This window comes from Mercenaria mercenaria, chromosome 12 (genome assembly GCF_021730395.1).
Source record: "Mercenaria mercenaria strain notata chromosome 12, MADL_Memer_1, whole genome shotgun sequence".
Classification (NCBI taxonomy): Eukaryota; Metazoa; Mollusca; class Bivalvia; order Venerida; family Veneridae; genus Mercenaria; species Mercenaria mercenaria.
In genome coordinates, this window is record NC_069372.1 from 55,157,799 (window position 1) to 55,177,894 (window position 20,096).

Below are 20,096 nucleotides of genomic sequence, written 5' to 3' on the forward strand. Positions count from 1 at the left end.
TATCATTCCATCCTATACGTAAAAGAAGTGGATTTACTACCGATGAATTCGAGCAAAGCGTTTAAGAAGAAGGTTCGTTGTGGAACTATTTCACAAAACGGAGATATTGCATTTTTCTCTCAGTTATTTTATGAAGACAAATTCTGCAGTAACTGTTGCTGCAAAAATACGTTTAAGTGGAAATTATGCTATATGCATGGTAAGCCATTATATATCACAAAGAGGCAACACATTGCTGAAGAATCCCACATCTTTCCTGGAGATATGTGTTACGTAGTTACGTAGAAACCAAACGGGAGCTTTATCTGACATTACCATGTAAACAAATGGTTTACACACGACCGGTTGGAAAATACTTCTATGAAGCATTTCGTACTCCTCTTGGTAGATGCTTTGGAATAACAGAATTTAATGGTGGACTTGCATTGTCCATCGAAATTCCGACAAACTTCATGATTGCAAAGTGGCAGATTCAATTTGTTGATTTCAATGGAAAAGTCACACGTCGGATACAACATGATTCCGAAGGAGGAGCATTGTTTAAAGAGCCGCTGTTTTTAACGTCAAACAAAGACAGAACTATTTTGTTTGTTTCCGATCATGGGAAACATACAGTGTTGGCGTTTGAAACTAGCGGACGTTTAATATTTGAATACCATGGTATCGCCTTGGTTGCTCCGCTAGGTATTGCAGCAGACATGTACAATAACATTTACGTCGCTTGTCGCAAGACAGTACTCCAGATAGAAGCCGGCGGCCTTGGGTTTAAAAAGTTGCTTGATGGCAAAGACAAGATTGTAAGTGTGTGCATGGACCAAGATACTAACACTTTGTTTGCGATATCAGAATTGGGACAAGTGTCTTCTTTTGAGTTTGAGTACACAGGCCAAAAGAGATAAGAATTAAAAGTATTGGATAAACGATGACTGTCTAATATCTTTCAAAATCGAAATCTTAAGAAGTTCGTATAAGCAATTAAATCAAATGTAGTCTGTCAATATCTGAAGAAAATGGGATCTCTGATGGCATTCTTTGTTAATGTTCGGTTATTAGTATGAAAGTGGCCCTTCGGACCAAACATTAAATTTGAAAAGGGTAGTTGCCTTCAAGGGTATTCATAACAGTATAATGAAGTCAAAAGTCAAATGAGTGCATTCACAAATGATCTCATTCTCGCATACCAGAGGTTTACCATGGTTTCTGATGGATAAGAATAGAAATAAACTTTTGCATTCCTTTTGTTTTCATTTAACCCTCTTAATTGGTTCACCTTTAAGTATTTTATAAGTAGAATTGATAAAAATATCAAGAAAAATATATCTATGTTTATTGACTAGACTTACAAAAAACCTGTTGTGATCAAGTTATCTGTAATAATGTTAATTTCTTTCTTCTTACTGACATTGATAATTCCACAGAAAATCGTTTTCTTTTGTGGTACAGATATTTGTTTTGAAGGACTCTAACGATTGATGTCAGTCTCCTTATTGACGTATTTATTACAGTCTGCCTATTTATCTGGAAAAAAGTGACCTCCGATGACAATATGTTAATGCTTTACATCTATGCTAATCTTTATGCAGTCAAACTTTCTCGAGAGACCACGTTTATTAAGAAACCACCTGCATTAAGAGATCACCTTTTCAGTTCCCATTTGTGTTAGTAAATAACAAATTGACCGGTTATGTTAAGAGACCACTTTTGTCCTTCCCTTGGTTGTCTGTTAATGCAATTTGTACTATATCTCTGTATCTGGGTCAACTGCAGAAAATTATTTGGTACTGTCGTATCTAAGGGTAATTTCAAGGTCATCTCAGGGTCACAGAAAGATCAAAAGTTTAAACTAAAATTACTTATTACGTATTAATGATAGCAAAAAAGATGCGTGTATTTATATGAAAATTATAAATGACACTGCAAATGCATTTATTATATTTCAGGCAGCAATAAAATTTGAATGATGATTTATTATACATTTACTGTACAAGCAAGCAAGCAAGCAAACAAACAACGTATTTGAATAAAAGAAAGATAACAATAAATATCTTATCTATTCGTTACTACATCATATGTTTTTTTTTCATGTTCCTTATTATAGAAATGACGATATTATGTTCTAACATTTGTTATGTAAACATCAATGGAACGCCTCAATATACCATGCGAAAGAAACCAATATATCGCTTTTCATGAAAATCGACCCAATTTTTATAACGAAAATTGTTACAGGACCCATACTTTTTACAAACATTTTATAATGAAAGAAATAAACACTTTGTACGAAAATACATCTTCCTATATAAGTAACATTTACTTATACATTATGCATCTCCAGTATCCAAAATGATTTCAATACTTGAGACAAAGTATTCTATAATATTATATAATTTTGTCCACGCGGTTATGGTTTAACAGGATCATTTTAGAGGAAAACTGAAAGGCTGGTCACATGATATGTGTACACAGTATGTGTACTAAATGAAACAGAACAGACCTGTAGGGTTTCAACTAGTGAAAATATACACCTTTTCTTTGATTTGCTTCGAATCTCCTTTATGATGTTTATATTTACATGTATTGGTGTGAAAATAGGTGTAAATCTACAATATTAAGGTGAGATGCTTAAAGGTCAACCGGTCATTTCGTTATTTGATACCATCTGATTAAAATACAAAAACACACTAGCAGGCATGTTGGAATTGCTCGTTACCATCATTTTGCATGAAAGTAGCACATAAACTTTAAAGACATCCTAGTTTATTGGAACTATCAGCAATATCTGTGAATATGACAGAACGTGCGTAAAACAACATCATTTAGTGCATATAAGCGCGTGCAATCATTTCTGTATTACCACAAAACCTGTCCCATCATGATCAACTTGTACAGCTTTCATTTCCTCCAGGAATATATTTGTAACAAATGCGTGCGCTGCTATACATTATAGCATTGTAAAATGTCATATTTTGTCAGTAGATATTGATGGAATGGAGTATAGTTAAACGATAATATATAAAATTCGTTTCAGCTTACTAATGATATCTCAGAGAGAAAAAGAAATTTGTTCTGTTAGCAGAATGGTAATACATCTTTTTCAGTTATGTAACTTAGTGGTGCACGAAGGCTATTGTGACGGTTATGAAACTAGCTACATGACTTTGACTTTGTTATATAACTGTTCGAAATGATGTGAAAGACACGTGTTTTGATGCTATAAGATGATATACAAATACGTATCTCTATAAACTTATAGAGGAACAAACCTGCTATAACTGAATGCGCTACGAATGTCAAAAATATCATTTACAAGGTTTTTTGGAGGTTACCCAATTTATTCGCATGCTCGATATGTTTTACTGTAAATTTATAAAATATAAGTTTTGGATCACTTAAAGGTGGCCAATCGGATTCTGATTATTAACTTTTTATTCGAAAAGTTTAGCAATAAATTTATTCGTGCACATGGATCTACAAATAGCACTAATATGTACTTTAGTTTCGATGCAAGGATATTGTCGAAATAAGTTAGACAGGATTGAGAAGGATTTACAACAATATTAGCGCTTGGATATAATAGTTATCTTGAACTGAGCGCCAACTATTGTCTCCATGACACTACATAGAATAGGAAAAGCAGAAATGTCTGATTGTTTCATAAACATTTACAGGTCTAAACAATCCCCTCTGGTAATGCATAACTTTGGAGTTAAGATTAGGAAACATTAAAAATATGAAAAGGCGATGCACCACAAAACTAAATGTTTTATTCCTTTTGCAAAACTATTGACGTAAAATTGCATTGAAAAATTAAAATCCATCAGGAAGTTCTTACTTTTTTCTGTAAGTCTTTTATACTAAAGGTATAATTTTTCTGACAACAACATCAAGTTGTAAAAATGTATAGAAAATAGTTTCATCTGGTTTTGATAAGATATCCTCAGGAGTACTACCTTATAAACAAAGTATGCCAGTTTCTGAATATTATGAATATAGAAATTGCATACAATTCCCCGTAGACAACATCAAGTATAGACTTACAAGGTCTGTTGAGATCAAGTAATCTGTAATAATGTTAATTTCTTTCTTCATTCTGACAGATATTTTCTCAGAAAGCCGTTTTTTCTCTAGTCTGAGATAAGAGGAATTTATGGTAAAATTATTTGTTTTGAAGACTCTAATGACGTATGCCAGTCTACATCAAGTATCTAACATGATAAACTTGATGATTTACGGCATTTCTGAAATTTATAAATTGCAGTGAAACATTTCATAGGCTTATTTTTATCAATCACTTGCAGCTTCCTTAAACATATGTCTTCTAGATGTATGAGGTAGCTATGAAATAATTTCGAATCTGTTAAATATTTGATTAAGTGACAATTATATAAATTTAATGGCATACAGGCGTTTGAGAGTACAAGTTCTGTGTTTACAACGGTAGCCAAACGCATCGGACGAAAAAAGATTAGACGTATTCTTTGGTTTCAGTGTTGTTATATTTTCTGGTTCTTTGGGAACATGGAGTCCATCCAACATGTGTGTAATAGAGTTAGCTTAAATGCCGGTGCTAGGAGGCGTGAGAGGTGTTGCACATTTCATTACCTCTCATGAACAGACTCAGTCAAACTGAGTCTACTATTAAATTATTCTTCTTGGTTGCATTCTTTGCTTCCAAAGGATCTTTTTATAGATTTTATTTCATATTTGATAATTCTCAACGCAAAGGAAAATTTAAGATATTTACTCCAGCTGTGGACGAGCAGATTTTATTTTATGGTACTAAACAATTAAATATATAATTGTGAGGGGTTCAGTAAAACCTGCAGTGTATATAATTTTCTATACGCTAAAATATAATTGAAAAGGTTTTGTTTTATGTCAGTATTCGCTGTTAGTAACAAAAATAATTACAAAAGCGGAATAAAACAGGAAAAATAATATTACATCCTTCGTGTATTTATCAAACATGCCTTTTGTTAGATTCTGTTGAAATCATATGCAGCACAAACCTTTCACTGTTGTGCGTGTGAAAGAAAGGTTTATAATTTTTTAAACAGTCTGCAAAATGGAACAAGATACATTATAACAATTAACTGATCTACTAAAACAAAACAAAATGTCAATACGATATTAAAAAACTTCAGTATAGTAACTTTCCCTCATGTTCCTGTTTAAATTGAATGCAGTTTGTTTATAGCCCCATTTCGTGACAATTTACAACGAAAGTTGAACTTAATAGAATAGCTAAACGTCATTAAAAACACATTGTTTATGAAAGACCTAGTAAATAATTCGCTGAGATTACAAAGATACTGTGAAATAAAGTAGTCCGCGACAGATGTGAGCCATTCGATTGAGAGATGGTATTTTATTTGTAATACTTCTGTCTCTAAGATGAGAAAAAAAGCGCATCAACACATTGTTACTGTACAATGTATGCATTATTCACGAAAATGTTATACTCAGTTATGAACAAGTATTATTTTACTTTCAAATTCAAAAACAGTCTGGTTAATTGAACCGATTTGAAAGACATTAATTCCTACGCCTCAAATATATTTTACATCTTATGTGTCAGCGTATTCAATCGAGACCCAACGTAATTTCCACATTTTTAGACAGGCCTATCTACGACAAACGTATACAAGTATTGTGCACTTCCCAAACTAGACCAGAATTTAATAAAACTTACAGCGCAAGGACTTCTGACAATTCTGTTGAAAAAGAGTTTAAAAGTTGACTCACATTATGCAAAAAAACGTATATCATTTCTATAAACAGATTTAAACAATAATTGTAGTCAACGATCCGAAACAAGAACTCTAAGTCGATCTTTATCCAATATTTTTTTTTGTAACGCCTGAGGCATATTAGATCAATATTTGTCCATTCCAAGGACATCGGCTTAAGAAATAACTGTGACGTGTTGCCAAGATGTTCGTGCCAAAAGAACTGTTTTGAATTATTGTTCTCGAAAGAACTAATTCTAAAAGCTCAAAAAACAAAACATAGCCTTTTTTATGAACTTATAATTTCAAACTATTAGTTACGTAACCTACCCGTCTGTGTGGTATTTCGACTTAAGTGAAACTAATTGGTTGCGTTGTTTCGTAAGCACATTGTGGTACTTAAATCTGAAGTTTTTTTTACTTACAAAAAAAAAAAAAAAAAAAAAAACTGGATGAAAATTATTATTATTTTAAATACGCAGTAAGTATTCCTAAAATTTCAAATAACAGACTTAATACTTTGGAAGCGTTAGTATAATATTTGCATACTTGTTTCTAATGTATAATATTGGAACGCACATACCGCTCTTTGAAACTTGCTCAATTTGAAATGAATTTATCTTTGAATAAAATGCTGTGTCAGCTTATCTTCAAATTTCGTATAGCCGACTGCGATTGGACATATTGTGTAAAGAAATATAGCCCATGCATAACATTTTTACCATTATGTCAGAACAAAGTAGTCAGGAGGAATATTTCTGTTAAAAACTAGTTAGATTTATACACACTGGATTTTCTTTCGAAGTCCTTTAACACTAGGGGAAATGTAGTTACGGGTCTTACACAATACACCTGCACTAAATTTCCTTTATCGCATAGTGCGGCAGTTTTCCTTTGATCTTTGCAGTATGTTAAACATGGTAACGCACATTAATACTACAAAATCTGTGCTGATATTTTACAAAACTGTTACGATATATATCAACACAGAAATCTCTATAGAATTTCATTAGAAAAAAAACTGTTGCGATATATATCAGCACAGTAAAACACTTTTTCTCTACTGAGGTCCTATCGAGGGAGTATAATTTTTTCCTTTCAAAGAAAAGATGATTTTAGCTCCAATTTACAGTTCACAGAGAAAGAATTATCACAAACACCTACATTTATAAAGTAAAAGAATAAATAAACTAGAATATTTCAAAAACTCGATAGTTATTGCCAAATTCAGAAATACATGAGATATATGAAATTCTGAGATTTCTCAAATGTTTCTTTTTCTTTGATTTTTTTTTACAAACAAAACAACAAGTTTTACAATATGTTTGGCCAATGAAATGCAAAGATTTAAAATCAATGCAGAAATCTGTTGGATACTTTTATCTGGGGAACACATTTTCTAAAACAGAAGTTTTAGTGTTTCAGTCAGCGAGGCGCAGAAAGGGAATCAAAAGAGTAAAAATAATAATAAACAAATTTAAATGAAAATAATATATAAATTTTCATGATAAAACTATGCGATAAACCAGTTATAATATGTAATGCTCGTATGTTACGAGGATACATCAGAGCTAGGGGTACATCTCGGTATTTTTCTCTGCACATATCTGTCTCGGCCTACCGGGCTCGACGATATGTGCAGAGAAATATACCCTCGATGTACCCCTAGCTCTAATATATCATGGTAACACACTCTCACACATACTATAACTATTACTTACTCATTATTTACAAATAAGAAAAATCAACAACAACACGTGTAGCGTTTGTTCATAGATAATTATCAACTTCCAACGTTTCGGCGTTAAGCCTTCTTCATTTTTTTTTTTTTTACTCATTGTTTGAAATACGAACAAAGTCCCTTGAATATACTCAATGACTTTTCTAACTCCACACCTGCTTTTTTTATTCTTATCTCTGCTAAATTTAACGGCTGGAAACATTGTTTAATGATAAGTTCAGTTAAACAAAACATAAACAGTGATATCAATTGTACGCATATTCGTTGAGCCATGACAGTTTCAGTTAGGCAACTCAAAAATAAAAAGTCACAAAATGAATGCAACTTGGTGCTGGTGTCTATGCGGCAAGCGGTGCCATCTGCGGGATTTAACAATTTTGCGGCCGATATTACAATCTTCAAGTGATAGAATATGATCTTAACCTGAAATAGGATACTATTCTGCTAATGTGCATTAATAGATTTCTCGATGCAAAGCTTGTCATCATTTTGTTGCAGATTCATTTTTACTAATAAAACGTCATCCATTAATGCGGTGTCATTAGTGACGTCACAAACCTGAAATGAAATTAACATGTTGATATTAAAAATATATACAGATTTTCCATTTCAACTCAATAGAGTTGAACATTCAGTATATAATAATTTGAATTTCATTAAATTCATAGGTTTAAAGTTTACTGTTGTTATTTGGAATTTACTAGTCCCATGACTTCTGATTAAAGGGTTACCTTATTGTTAACCTTACAGTTAAATGAGTTTACTTCAGACTTATTATCGTTGTTATGTTTTATTATAATAAAATAATCATTAAACATTATGTACAAATTGCATTCAATTCTGTCAAAATTGAGATAAAACAAAGAACGAGGTGCGAGGTGTGGAGTTAGAAAAGTTGTTGAATATATTTTTTCAGTATTCTGAGGGAAATGGAGTGTGAGAAACTTGAAATTATGGTTCTCACCTTTAATGTTCTTTATCATTGTAAGCATTTAAAATAAATTTCAGGGACCTCTACGGCCGATTACGGTCGTTGATATCAAATAACTTGCCCCTCATCGCTGTAGGTAAGAAACCGCGCTTGTGGTGTAGTCTTCTTTCTGGTGAGTAAGTAATCCTGCTGGCTTACCGAATGTCGATGGTTCTGCCTAGTTGCCCGCTCGTGTCTAAAATAATGCTGGGTGTTAAACTAGTATTCGTCATTTGACCTATGATTGTGTCGGTGTGACAAAACCTAACAAAAAACTAAAACAATATCCCTCAGCACTTCTGTAGCTATTCCCACACAACTTCATTCAGTGTGTGTGACTGTGGGTGGGGTGAAGAACGGTGAAGGGTGAATGATTCGATGTCAGCAACCTTAACCAGACAGAAGCCCTTTTTGTTTATATAAATATATACAAACAGTTATGAGCCTAGTCAATTTTATATTGTTGCAAACATGCTGTCATGATTTATTGCGATCTGCACTACGAATAAACTACCATTTTGAAATATTCTTCCCTAGTACTCCTGACAGTAAAACTTCTTGTAACCACCCTCTGTTTTGTAAATAGTTTTTGCAATTCAAAACGGAACCTTTTACCAGACAAAACGTAGATAAAGAAGTTTGCAGCATAATTAAGTAATGAGACAGATACAGATATATCTATGTAAGGCCTTAATGCAATATATGTGTTCCTAGCCGTTTCCAGAGAGCCAACTTTAATTGTTACATCTACTATCAAACTGAGGGTGAATAACGGTAACAATGTTATTATGTACATAAATGTTACTATTAATAGCATCCACGTGCTTCTATTTCTCCGCTCACGCGCTCTCCCATTTCTGTAAGTAAGATAGTTATCTTCCTTGTGTAGGTCCTTTCTCACTCTGAATATATGATACAAGACAAAGCTGTTACATACTATAATGAAAGCTACCGGGAGCACGAACACGAGTGTCCAAAGAAAGAAATATACATCCAAACTTGTGTAGATTTCTATATATTCCGTTGTTGCTAGACAGTCCCGAATATTGTTATCCTCATCATAAATAGTATGTTCGATCATAAAAAACCGAAAAGATTGCGTCGAACAAACTATGATAAAAAGTACAGCAATAGCTATTGCTGCACCGGTTTCTTTCCGTAAGTTAAACTTCTTAAATGGAAAACATACAGCTATTAATCGTTCCACGGCCATAAACACAACCAACCAAGAGCACATTAATGTTATAACATGTGCAGTAAAGTTGTACAGTTTGCAGCTGCTGTCACTGAAGTTATGGAAGATACCACTGGTCTTCCGGTACGACACGAGGTACTCATCCACACTTTCCGCTTGCCGAATAATAAGTGTCAAAGTATCAAACACAGCGAGGGCACAGAGGTAGTGCGAATACGATTTATGACGTAATGGTTTGGTCTTCATGACAATGAAGGAGAGCACGTTTCCAATTATGCCCACGAGAACAATTATTGGAGTTGACAGAAGTTTTGCCCAGAATCCCCATTTTGGTACGACGGGTAAAGGATGGTCTGGAATGGAAAAAGAAAATGCTTCAGAGTGAATCACATGCGTTTTGTAAATCTAGCGTATGTATTGCCTTATGAAATCTTATTTGAATTTCTATTTCAAAGGTTTGTTTCTATTATTATATTCAATAAATATATTTAGAAGGTATATAACATTTACATGTTTTGAAAGGTCTTTTTAGTCTACAAAACCAAATGTAGTTATTGTATAATAATTATATTTGTAAAAAGATAAAAGTCTCTAAAAGGAATAAAAACATTTGGTAGAACAAGGAAGTTACAAACGTTTAAATATTTAATCAAAGAATTACTCTCTACCTTAAGATTTTAGATATAACGAAATTTTGATTAAAAGAAGATAAAACTAAAATTAATGGCAATTGTTATATTTGACAAATTACAATATATTAACTTGAATACACCTTTTAATCGAAGTATTGGCGGGAATCACCGGATATCACCTTGAATTTCAGGTCAGTTCAGAAATGTATTGTAAAGGCTTATACACATATACACGTAACAAAATTAATGATATCATTTAACACTTTGCTTATATCTGTAACGGTACTCGGAGTACTAGAAGTACCTTTTTTATAGAATATATCAAATGTTTTAGCAAAATATGTTGTTGACGACTACAGCTGCCATCTACTTTAGGGAAAATGTCTATGGCATGCCACGATGATAAATCTCAGCAGGTCAACAGATAATCTGGAATTTGTTTTATTATAAAAAGAGACACGAAAAGAAATTCAATATTTAGAACATGTTTTTTATTACAGGAAAAATGATTTTTATTCATTTAAACCGTACTTATGTAGTCTAGGAAATAACGATTTTCTACATTTTTATCAAATTGTTACCAGCATTAAGCCAAACATAAAAGAGTCACTTACAAAAGAAAACAATATCTACACTCCTACAGACAACTTGCTAAATAAAGTTCAGAAAGCTAAAACACCAAAACAAACTATACAATAAGCAATTAAAGGTAAAACTGAAACCAGAAATATCAAATTATCCTAATTTGAAATTTAAGAAATATTTAATGCTTGCTCACAGTGATTATTACAATACTTGCTAATCGACTACAGCTTCTGTAGGCTATCATAGCAAGATTAGAAATAATACATGAGGTCTAAGTTACATTAAACTGGTACTCCGCAATTATTCATATGACCGCTACGCACTCCTAAATTATTCGCAGGACGTGTAAACCCTTGCCATATAAAAAGACATATTAGATTCGAAACAATATATAGCAGAACCGTGTTTTGATATATTTATGTGTGTGTGTGTGTGTGTGTTCGGGTTTAACGTCTTTTTCAACAATTTTTCAGTCATATAAACGACGGTGTCTACTTGTAGCAGTGAGCACAACGTCCAACTTTATAGTGTTGCCTCACTGGAATATCACGCCGTAGACACGTGGCATGATACCCCACCCAGTCACATTATTTTAATATATTTAAGCACTAAATCTGTTATAATGCGGCACAGACTAATTTACTTGGGATATCAGTTTTTTTCACCTTTCTCACCAGGCCAAATATCAGCCACATCCCCAATGCAAAAAAAAAAAATGCTCCATTTTTTTCCAATTTGAAGCAAAAAATCCCAAATTCAAAGGAAAGTAATCCCACCTGAAACATTTTTTGATTATTCAAAGAAAATCTTGCTTAGTAAGTTTTGTTGCTAGAGAAATGACACAAACCGGCTCGTTTCTATTTTAGTAACATGACCGTCCGCACCTCGGTAAAAATTAAGTACATGATTCGAGATCTGTATATATTTTGTAAGTAAAAACCCCTAAAACACATAAATTTATCATCATTTATTCATATATACTATTGGATAAGGTACCAAAAATTTGTTGACAGATAGGGTCTGGACCATTAAAATCAAAAGTCACATAGTTTCGCGACCCGATGATTTTGATTCGAACACACGCACACGCACACACACACGCGCGCGCACACACGCACGCACGCACACATGCACACTATACTTATTAGAAAATGCAGGTTTTATTGTGGTATAAACTTACTATACAAACAAAAACAAAAGTTTAAACGTGACAAATGAGGAGTATTTCTTTTTTTTTTGCAAGGTCTGAATAGAATCAGCAACTTCGAAAATAATCCCGAAAAATGAATTGTCTAAATTTCACTAGGGGATACTTTAAATTTGTAATTCATTTGAATGCCTATCCTAAAACTTGAAAATAAAGTTTTAAACAAATGTTAAAGTAATAATAGTTAAATGTTAGAAACTCATCATTTACATGATTTGTCGATACTTTTTCCCAATTTTGACAATTTAACGCGAATTTTACCATGGACCTTTTCCCCAAAATCCTAGAAAAAGCCCCGGATATGCATTCGCGAATTATTCCAGGAAAGTGTTAAAGATTAGGTATTTTCTTATTTCATAAACAAAAATAATACTGAATTGTGTCTTGGACACTCTGAGGAAGGTGAAAAGCAAATGTGCAATAGTTATACCTTATTCTTTTACTTTGTGACTGAAATAACTTGTACAATTTGAATTATATACAGTGTATTTCTTTGTTTCATTGTAAGATTGAAATGAAAAAAGTGTATGTTCTGTTCTGTTCAACCGGGTGCAATATTTTTAAACTATAACTAGTGAATGCTTTTTTGATCATACATGTAAAACAAATTTTCTTTAATTTTCATGTTTTAACTAAATTTTACACACGCTATATCTATAGTTTCTTATTAAAGTGTAAAATTTACCCTACAAGTACCTGAACATATAACGTAACATAAATGTGATAGTTAATGAAGAACAGTCTGGTAAACAGTATCAGAACTTTCCACAGTCTACCCAGTGGGAGATCATTGATCTACAAGAGTTTTATTGCCTCTTAATTATTAATCGCCTATTATCAGTTATTTTGCACATTAGATGCACTTGCTATTTTTGAGCAAGGCAGTGTACGTTGTGCAAAGGGGTATTTTTGGAAATTCTTTTTCTTTTTGTCTTTGTTTCCAGCCTGTCGACGGCGAATCCTGTTTATTAAAGTGAAGGCAATATTCCGTAAGTGACTGGTAACGAAAGGTCTTGCTACAACACTTAATAAATTGCGGTAGTAAAGGATCCTTTAATGTTTCACCATGTGACAAAATGTGTTATGTATCACTTCTATACGAGCATGGTAGTTCTAGACCATGCCATGTAATATTCTCTTAACCGTTTTATTTTCTTTTCATTGACATTGACTTTTTACATTGTACATCGTAGAATTACAGTGCTAGTAAATTTCAGTAAAACATGTTTAATAAACATGCATAATAAAAAGGCGAGGATATAATACATATGAAGAAATATTATGTTCAAAATATTTTCTGCACATGAATGAGGAACATTAACTTGATATTGAGGTTATAACACACTAAATAGTTGTTGTTCTTTATTCTATATAAAACTGACCTATTTCCAATGGCCGCAGCACACATCTGGACCCATTTTAAATGTCTGTAACGTACATTTTCTTGAAGGGTATTGTCAATGCTAAATAAAAATCAAAAGAAAAGTGGGGGTCATGTTTGATGCAAGAAAAATAATTTCAGTCAAACACACAAACTGCAAAATCAGCTAAAAAAAAAAAGAGACCCCAAATTACACTGATGGTGTATGATCTAAGTTTCCATGAAAAATTTTGTCATGTTATTATGAGAATGCTACCTACATGTCAAGCATAGATCTGTCATGTGATTTTACCAAAAAAAAAATGCAAAGAAAATAAGGAAAATAGCTCTACAGAGCAAAATAATTGAGAACTATTTGTATCCGCCATTATGCGACTACCATTTTTTTTTTCGCGCCATTTTTCTATTTAGTGTCTGTATGCCTTGAAAAGCTGTATGATAAAGCACAAAGTTAACCAGATGTAACTTTGGTCTCTTTCAGTTGGATTCCTCTGACTTTGTCGTTATTACCTTTGTCCAAGATGTTGCTGTTGGTCAAAATAGATATGCTATTTATGTGTAGGTTTCTAAATAAAAAAGATTAACAGCGTAAATTTTGCACAGAGTCACTAAAAGAAAACCTGTCCTTAAACATTTTCCAATCCATTGAAATCTAGTGCAGATATTGCTTATGAAAATTACAAAGTCAACGATAAAAAAACAGAGGAAGAACCAAATTACTGCTTGGACATAATCAGGGGAAGTAACTGACAAATGTTCCCCATTAACTTTTTTGTCAATTTCTGTTTCCGTAACCTCTTCGTTGCGTGTATCGTATAGTATTCAGTGACAGTTTGTTACTGTACATAACGGAAAAATTAAGTTTGAAACATTATATAAAGAATGAAAGACAAATTTAAATTATTCTGTTAACTAAACAAAATATTATCAGACGGGTAAAAAATTCACGAAGAGGTACATATAAAATAATACTAGACGACAAAATATTTTGTGAACACTTTTAAGAAAAGAATACATTTAAGAGACGAGCTAAATAAATGGCTATTTTGTGTTGTGTTAATAAAATCTTTGAAAAGATCCTTTGGAAGCATAGAATGCAACAAAGCAACATAATAGCCGACTCGGTTTGACTGGGTCTGTGCATGAGAGGTAATGAAATGTGCAACACCATTCACGCCCCCTAGCTCCGGCTTAAGCGGAATTCCATTATTGCAAGATGAACGTTCTCCATGATCCAGAAGAACCAGAAAATATAACAACACTGAGTCCATGTAAACAAACAGCTTTGTTGACTATACACATTCTTGCATAAAAACTACTTTTTTCACTGGATCCGCCCATGTATAAACGGGAGAAAAATCGTGTGCAAACAAGGCAATTCACGTGCTGTTAATACATGATTTTTATTTTTAAAATGCTTTGCCAGGGACGTATGTATGTATTTCTGCGCAGACTGATATTTGGCATCTGCATCTTGTTTCTTCCATAATAACCTCTTCTTGTAGCATTATAGATACAATGTAATCCATAGTATGTTTAGCTGTATCAGTTTCCAACCCCAAACGTACTGCCCCCATCAATGTACGCACTAGCTTCTCTTAGAGTTTACTCCCTTTACAAAGCGTCTGTTCAGTTATTGTAAATAACTGTGAATAAATAAGTATCGCGTGTAACTTGTGCTATCGCCCGTTTTTAGGTATTATATTAATGATTTTTGTTAGTATCAGTCGGTTTGTTTTTACCTGATTGTTCGCAGAATTCATATAATAAACCTCGAAAGCTAGTCACTAGCTTCGTACTCATCCGTACTCTGTTTGTTCGTACTCAAAATAATTCGAATGTAAAGTTGTTATTCTTAAAATAATTGTGTTCCTGTTTATCAAATTTTTTAGTTATATGCAAAATTATGTGTAATATAACGTTTGTAATAACTAAAAATAAAAATAAAATGCTCAAAAATCTTCAAATCACGCTTTTAGTAGTGTTATTGTTATGTGTGCCCCTGTTATGGATATTTAAAACATGTTTACCGTTTCCAAGAACAACAAGAATGGTAAATAAAAAATGTACCGGGAATCGTCAAGTCATCACATATGAAAGTCGTCGTGTAATGTTTTTTATGCAAGAATAGCGACAATACACGTTTGTTTTGTGTATTAACGCCTGCAGAAGCCCTTGGGATATGTTTGTGACCTCTAGCTTCGGTCTCGGTCACAAACAATCCCGCGGGCTTCTGCAGACGTTAATACACAAAAAACGTGTATTATCCCTACAATAAGGCAGAGTGCATAAAGAATTTGTATAGATATATCACACAGTGCACCTGAGAACTTAATTGTATAGATATATCACATATTGCTACCAAAGAACTGTAAAAATAAATGTCACACAGTGCGCCTTTAGAATTTAACTAAACAGTTTTACATTAAAAAAAAAAATATGCATGGTAAGGACGCAGTCAACCCGTCGAATGGTTCAGATGTATGAAGTTTAAATTACTCTCTACGCAATACATTCAAATAACGATTTCAGTTATCATCAAATTTCAATATTTCATGAAAAACAACTGTCATGACACCACTAGTCAGTTTAATAACACATTTTAACAGATAAGGATGAGAGTTAAATGAAAAATGATAACTATTTAGGAACATAAAATAACTCTTTTGCGTGCGAAGGAAATAAACGGATATCAAATGATTATTCTTTAAATGTCTCTGAATATGTTGTGGTTTCTACTACTTATTTCCGTTAAGTTTCTCTTTAATAAGTATTGTGGCTGTTTAGGTACTACAGTATATTTTAAAAGTAAAACCCATTTCAATTTATTTACTAACACGTGAATATTGTGATTGAAGACTCTGAAGTAAATACCAGAATCATTGATAACGGCGCCAAGTGTAAGAAAATGAAGATCCCTGAAATAAATAACATCTACCTGTCTCTGGGGACTGTCAAAAAGTCATTGATAATTTGCGATATCTTAATAAATAATATCATTAATTATATACCGGTATTATTCTATTCTACACCAAATCACGCGTCATTTCTCTTAGTCTTAAAAGTTCAAAGGCTTGCAACGGGAGTTCACAGACAATATCCGTGCTACTGTTTTGTTTTGTAAAGTCTGATGAATATTGTTCTAAATCATTTATTACGGCGTAAGCATATGAAAATTCTCTTATGTCGAATACTTTGTTAGATGTTTCCGAATACAATCTGAATTTTCAAAAGTTCGAATTCACGTATGGTTCAAATCTAGCTGTTGCTGACAATGTTCTGATCCAATTAGTAAAATAAAGCTTTAAAACCATATGATCAAACAAATTAATGTTATCAGTTAATTGATAGAACGGATGTTTTTTCTTTGAAACAACTTATTTTGTGCTTTGGATTACGGACAGTTTATCTGTTGCTTTTAACATAATGCTTCACGCTGGATAAACATAGTATTAAATGTCTGACAGTACACTGAAGAAGTGCTTCAGAAACGAAGCAATTATTCTAGCGTTCAGTTGTGATAGATTAGACGATTAGTTTCTAAATCAATCATAAAATGTCAATTTAAGATTGTATGAATTACCCTTTTTAGTCTTCTAATTTAGCACTAGATCCAGACAGAAATTTTCTCTCAATGACACTCAACAACTGAATGTTGCATCGTAAGTGATACATAAAGATCACGACTTTAAATAGCTTAAGCAATCGATGATAGTTAACATTTATACGTATTCTTAGTAGACCTGGAGTGCGACTTAAGCGGTTTACGCCTTCATGATTAAGTATGTCTGTGAAAGGTAAAAGGCTTTGTACGGTAAAAATACATATATTCAAGTTTTACATACATAGGATAATGACACTGGTGATCAGTGAAATATAGTTAACGAAAATTTTAATAATTTTACTACTTTAAGAAAATGCATCTCTGTGAACTAAAAACTCTAAAAACGTAACCAGTGAAAGTCAGTAACTTTGTACACATCTGTTAATCAGTCAGGTATCAACCAGTTTAATAAAAGTGGTCGTGTTGCGTATTACATTTTTAATAAGACCCATGCTTCTTTGGTATTGTTTGTATTTTCTTTGAATACAAAATAGCTGCAAATGGTGTTTAACGTCAATTATTTTGTACTGATTATTTAAAAGCATCTTTTAACTGACAAAGTGTAATTATCATTACATAAAATTATATTCATAATAATTATGTTCACAAGTGTGGTATAATGGTCTAAAGAATCCATTATACCAAATAGTTTCAAGCTTTTTCTTAAATCAAGTTGTCGGTCATTGATAAGTCATGTTGTTATAGAATATCGCAATTCCTTTTACAATTAGCTTCAGAATTGAGTCACATGCAAAACTGACAGGTTACATGTACTCGCCCAGCTTATTCATCCTTTGGCTACTTAATGGTCGTTTTGTTGACAAGTTACTAATATATTGTATTGACAAGCAGACTAAATAGAAATCATGACGACTCACAAATGTGGTCAAGGGTGTTTCATGTTTACTCATCTAATGGACAGATTTCCTTAAATACCACTAACGTAGAACTTTAGTATCACTTTTGTACTAAGTTAGATTGCAGATACGTATGCCCGATACTCGCATACATCATCAAAGTTAGTTTAGGCCATGGGCAATTAACCCTTAGCCTGCTGCAGGCGAATTTAACAGCCTTTGCAAACAGCTTGGAACCAGACCAGACGCCGATTAAATCGGCGTCTGATCAGGTTCCAAGCTGTTTGCTACTCTGACAATATTTCTTCCAATTTTGGAGCAAACTGAATGAACTTTACTATTTTAGCAGATGACATTTCCAGCAGACGACAATTTATCTAGCATGCTAAGGGTTAACGTTGAAGTATAGTTCTGTTAATAACTGAGATTATGTTAGAGAATTACGTTAGTGAATTATAAAGAAAGACATTGATGTTAATATTTAGTACAATAATAGATAGTAGTTATTGAAGGGAACAGTAGTTGTCGTTGCTGTGGTTCAGTAAGTGTGAACGCTTGACCCTGTTACACCACATAATAACGAATGCTACTAATACCTGAGCTAAAATATGTGTTATTATGCCCATTATCCCATGTTCCATTTACAGTGTATATAGTTTCCATTTTCTGCCGAACTTTTCTAGTATTACAGTCTTACAACGTCGCTCTGAAAAAAATAAAAATATATTACAAATGGTTCGTCAAACAATTATTGAACCAATAACTTTGGAGTAACGTAGATCGTATTAAAATGAATACTGTAAAAATCTAACAAAAGGTGCCGATTTGTTTTTACATCTTAGATGTAATTTTTTTTAACAATTTAGAATTGACAGAAGTTGTAATGACGGGCCTCTATATATTGATGATGTTATATCAATGTAATTATATAATGAAATACGGACAGGCGTTTCGCCAGTGCATTTTTTTAAAAAAGGAAACATGATCTATACTAAAAGGCTATATCTGGAAAGGAAAACATGAAAACAGCAGGAGTTGTCACGTTCTGAGTTTGTTAAATATCACATTCATCATGTGTATATTCGATATATTCCCAGACATGAGGGAAAGCAAGTTAATTACCTGTCGTGAACAATGTCAGTCAAACAGAGTCTGGTATTGTTTTACTTGCGTTATCTTCGTTTGAAGGATTCTTCCAAAGATTTTATATAACTGTTCCCAATACTAACGGAAATGTTAAAGACTAATATTTGTCTCCATGAGAACTGCTGATATATCAACATTGTGTATGTATACATTCTGCATATTTGTTTCAAGTCTTCATCCACTTTTATACCTATATTTATGTTTTGGCTTTTGTTCAATATATTGAAGTAAAATAAAACGCAGTGATTTCGATAGCGAGTCAATTTAAAAACGATACGTGATTATCCGTAAAGTCTGGAAAGACACATGAAACAATTTTGAAATAATACAAAGTAGTTTATACATTTTCTTTTTCACAAATTCATTAGTTAGAAATAAAGTGACAAAAATAAATCTCTTAGCGAAAAGTTACGAGGGAAATATTATTACAGTTAATAGTCTCGGACAAAAAGATCGGTCTCAAGTCCATCCGGTTTGGAGGGGTCTGCTGTAACGAATATTCTCAGTCATTTACCACTCCTCAGCTGAAAAAATAAGATAATGAAACATTTGGAGGTACTCCAAATGCCTTTCAGTGATTCAGTATGACGACGAGGTAATCTAAATTAAGTGTTTAAATGAATAATAACTATCTTACACTGCAGAAACAAAGTGTGGTCTAAACTTACCTTAATACATTAAGTCTTGTGCATACTACTACATTAATTCAACAATATATTTAGACATTAAACACATTGTCTTGGACTTATATATGTCACTGTCACTTTGTAACTAGATACTTATTATTTCATTTTCTGCATGGAAAGCATGTATTATTATCATCATAGAAAATACAAAAGAATACAGTTATTTGTGGTGCGTCTTTAAATGAAACTATAAAATCCGTTGTACGTTAAAATTATCCGTCAATAAATGCTTGACGTACGGCTCCTCATTATCCGTCGTTCCGGTCACATGGACTTTAGATAGACTCGTGCGTATCTATATTGTTGTTACAGAGAAACAAAATGATAATCTAAATTAACATTTTCCTGTATATTACGGAATTC

At 32.7% G+C, this 20,096-nt stretch overlaps 1 protein-coding gene across 1 annotated transcript; it reads right to left on the reverse strand.

Moving 5' to 3' along the window:
• Positions 1-8,939: 8,939 nt before the first annotated feature.
• LOC123533377 (growth hormone secretagogue receptor type 1-like) lies at positions 8,940-10,095 on the reverse strand. Its single transcript, XM_053520585.1, has one exon. The coding sequence runs from the start codon at positions 9,879-9,881 to the stop codon at positions 8,940-8,942; it is 942 nt and encodes a 313-aa protein (XP_053376560.1). The 5' UTR covers positions 9,882-10,095.
• Positions 10,096-20,096: the final 10,001 nt, after the last annotated feature.

What these genes read in the sequence shown, in the direction of transcription:
- LOC123533377 (XM_053520585.1), bottom strand. Translation starts at nt 9,881, where the DNA reads ATGAAGACCAAACCATTACGTCATAAATCGTATTCGCACTACCTCTGT.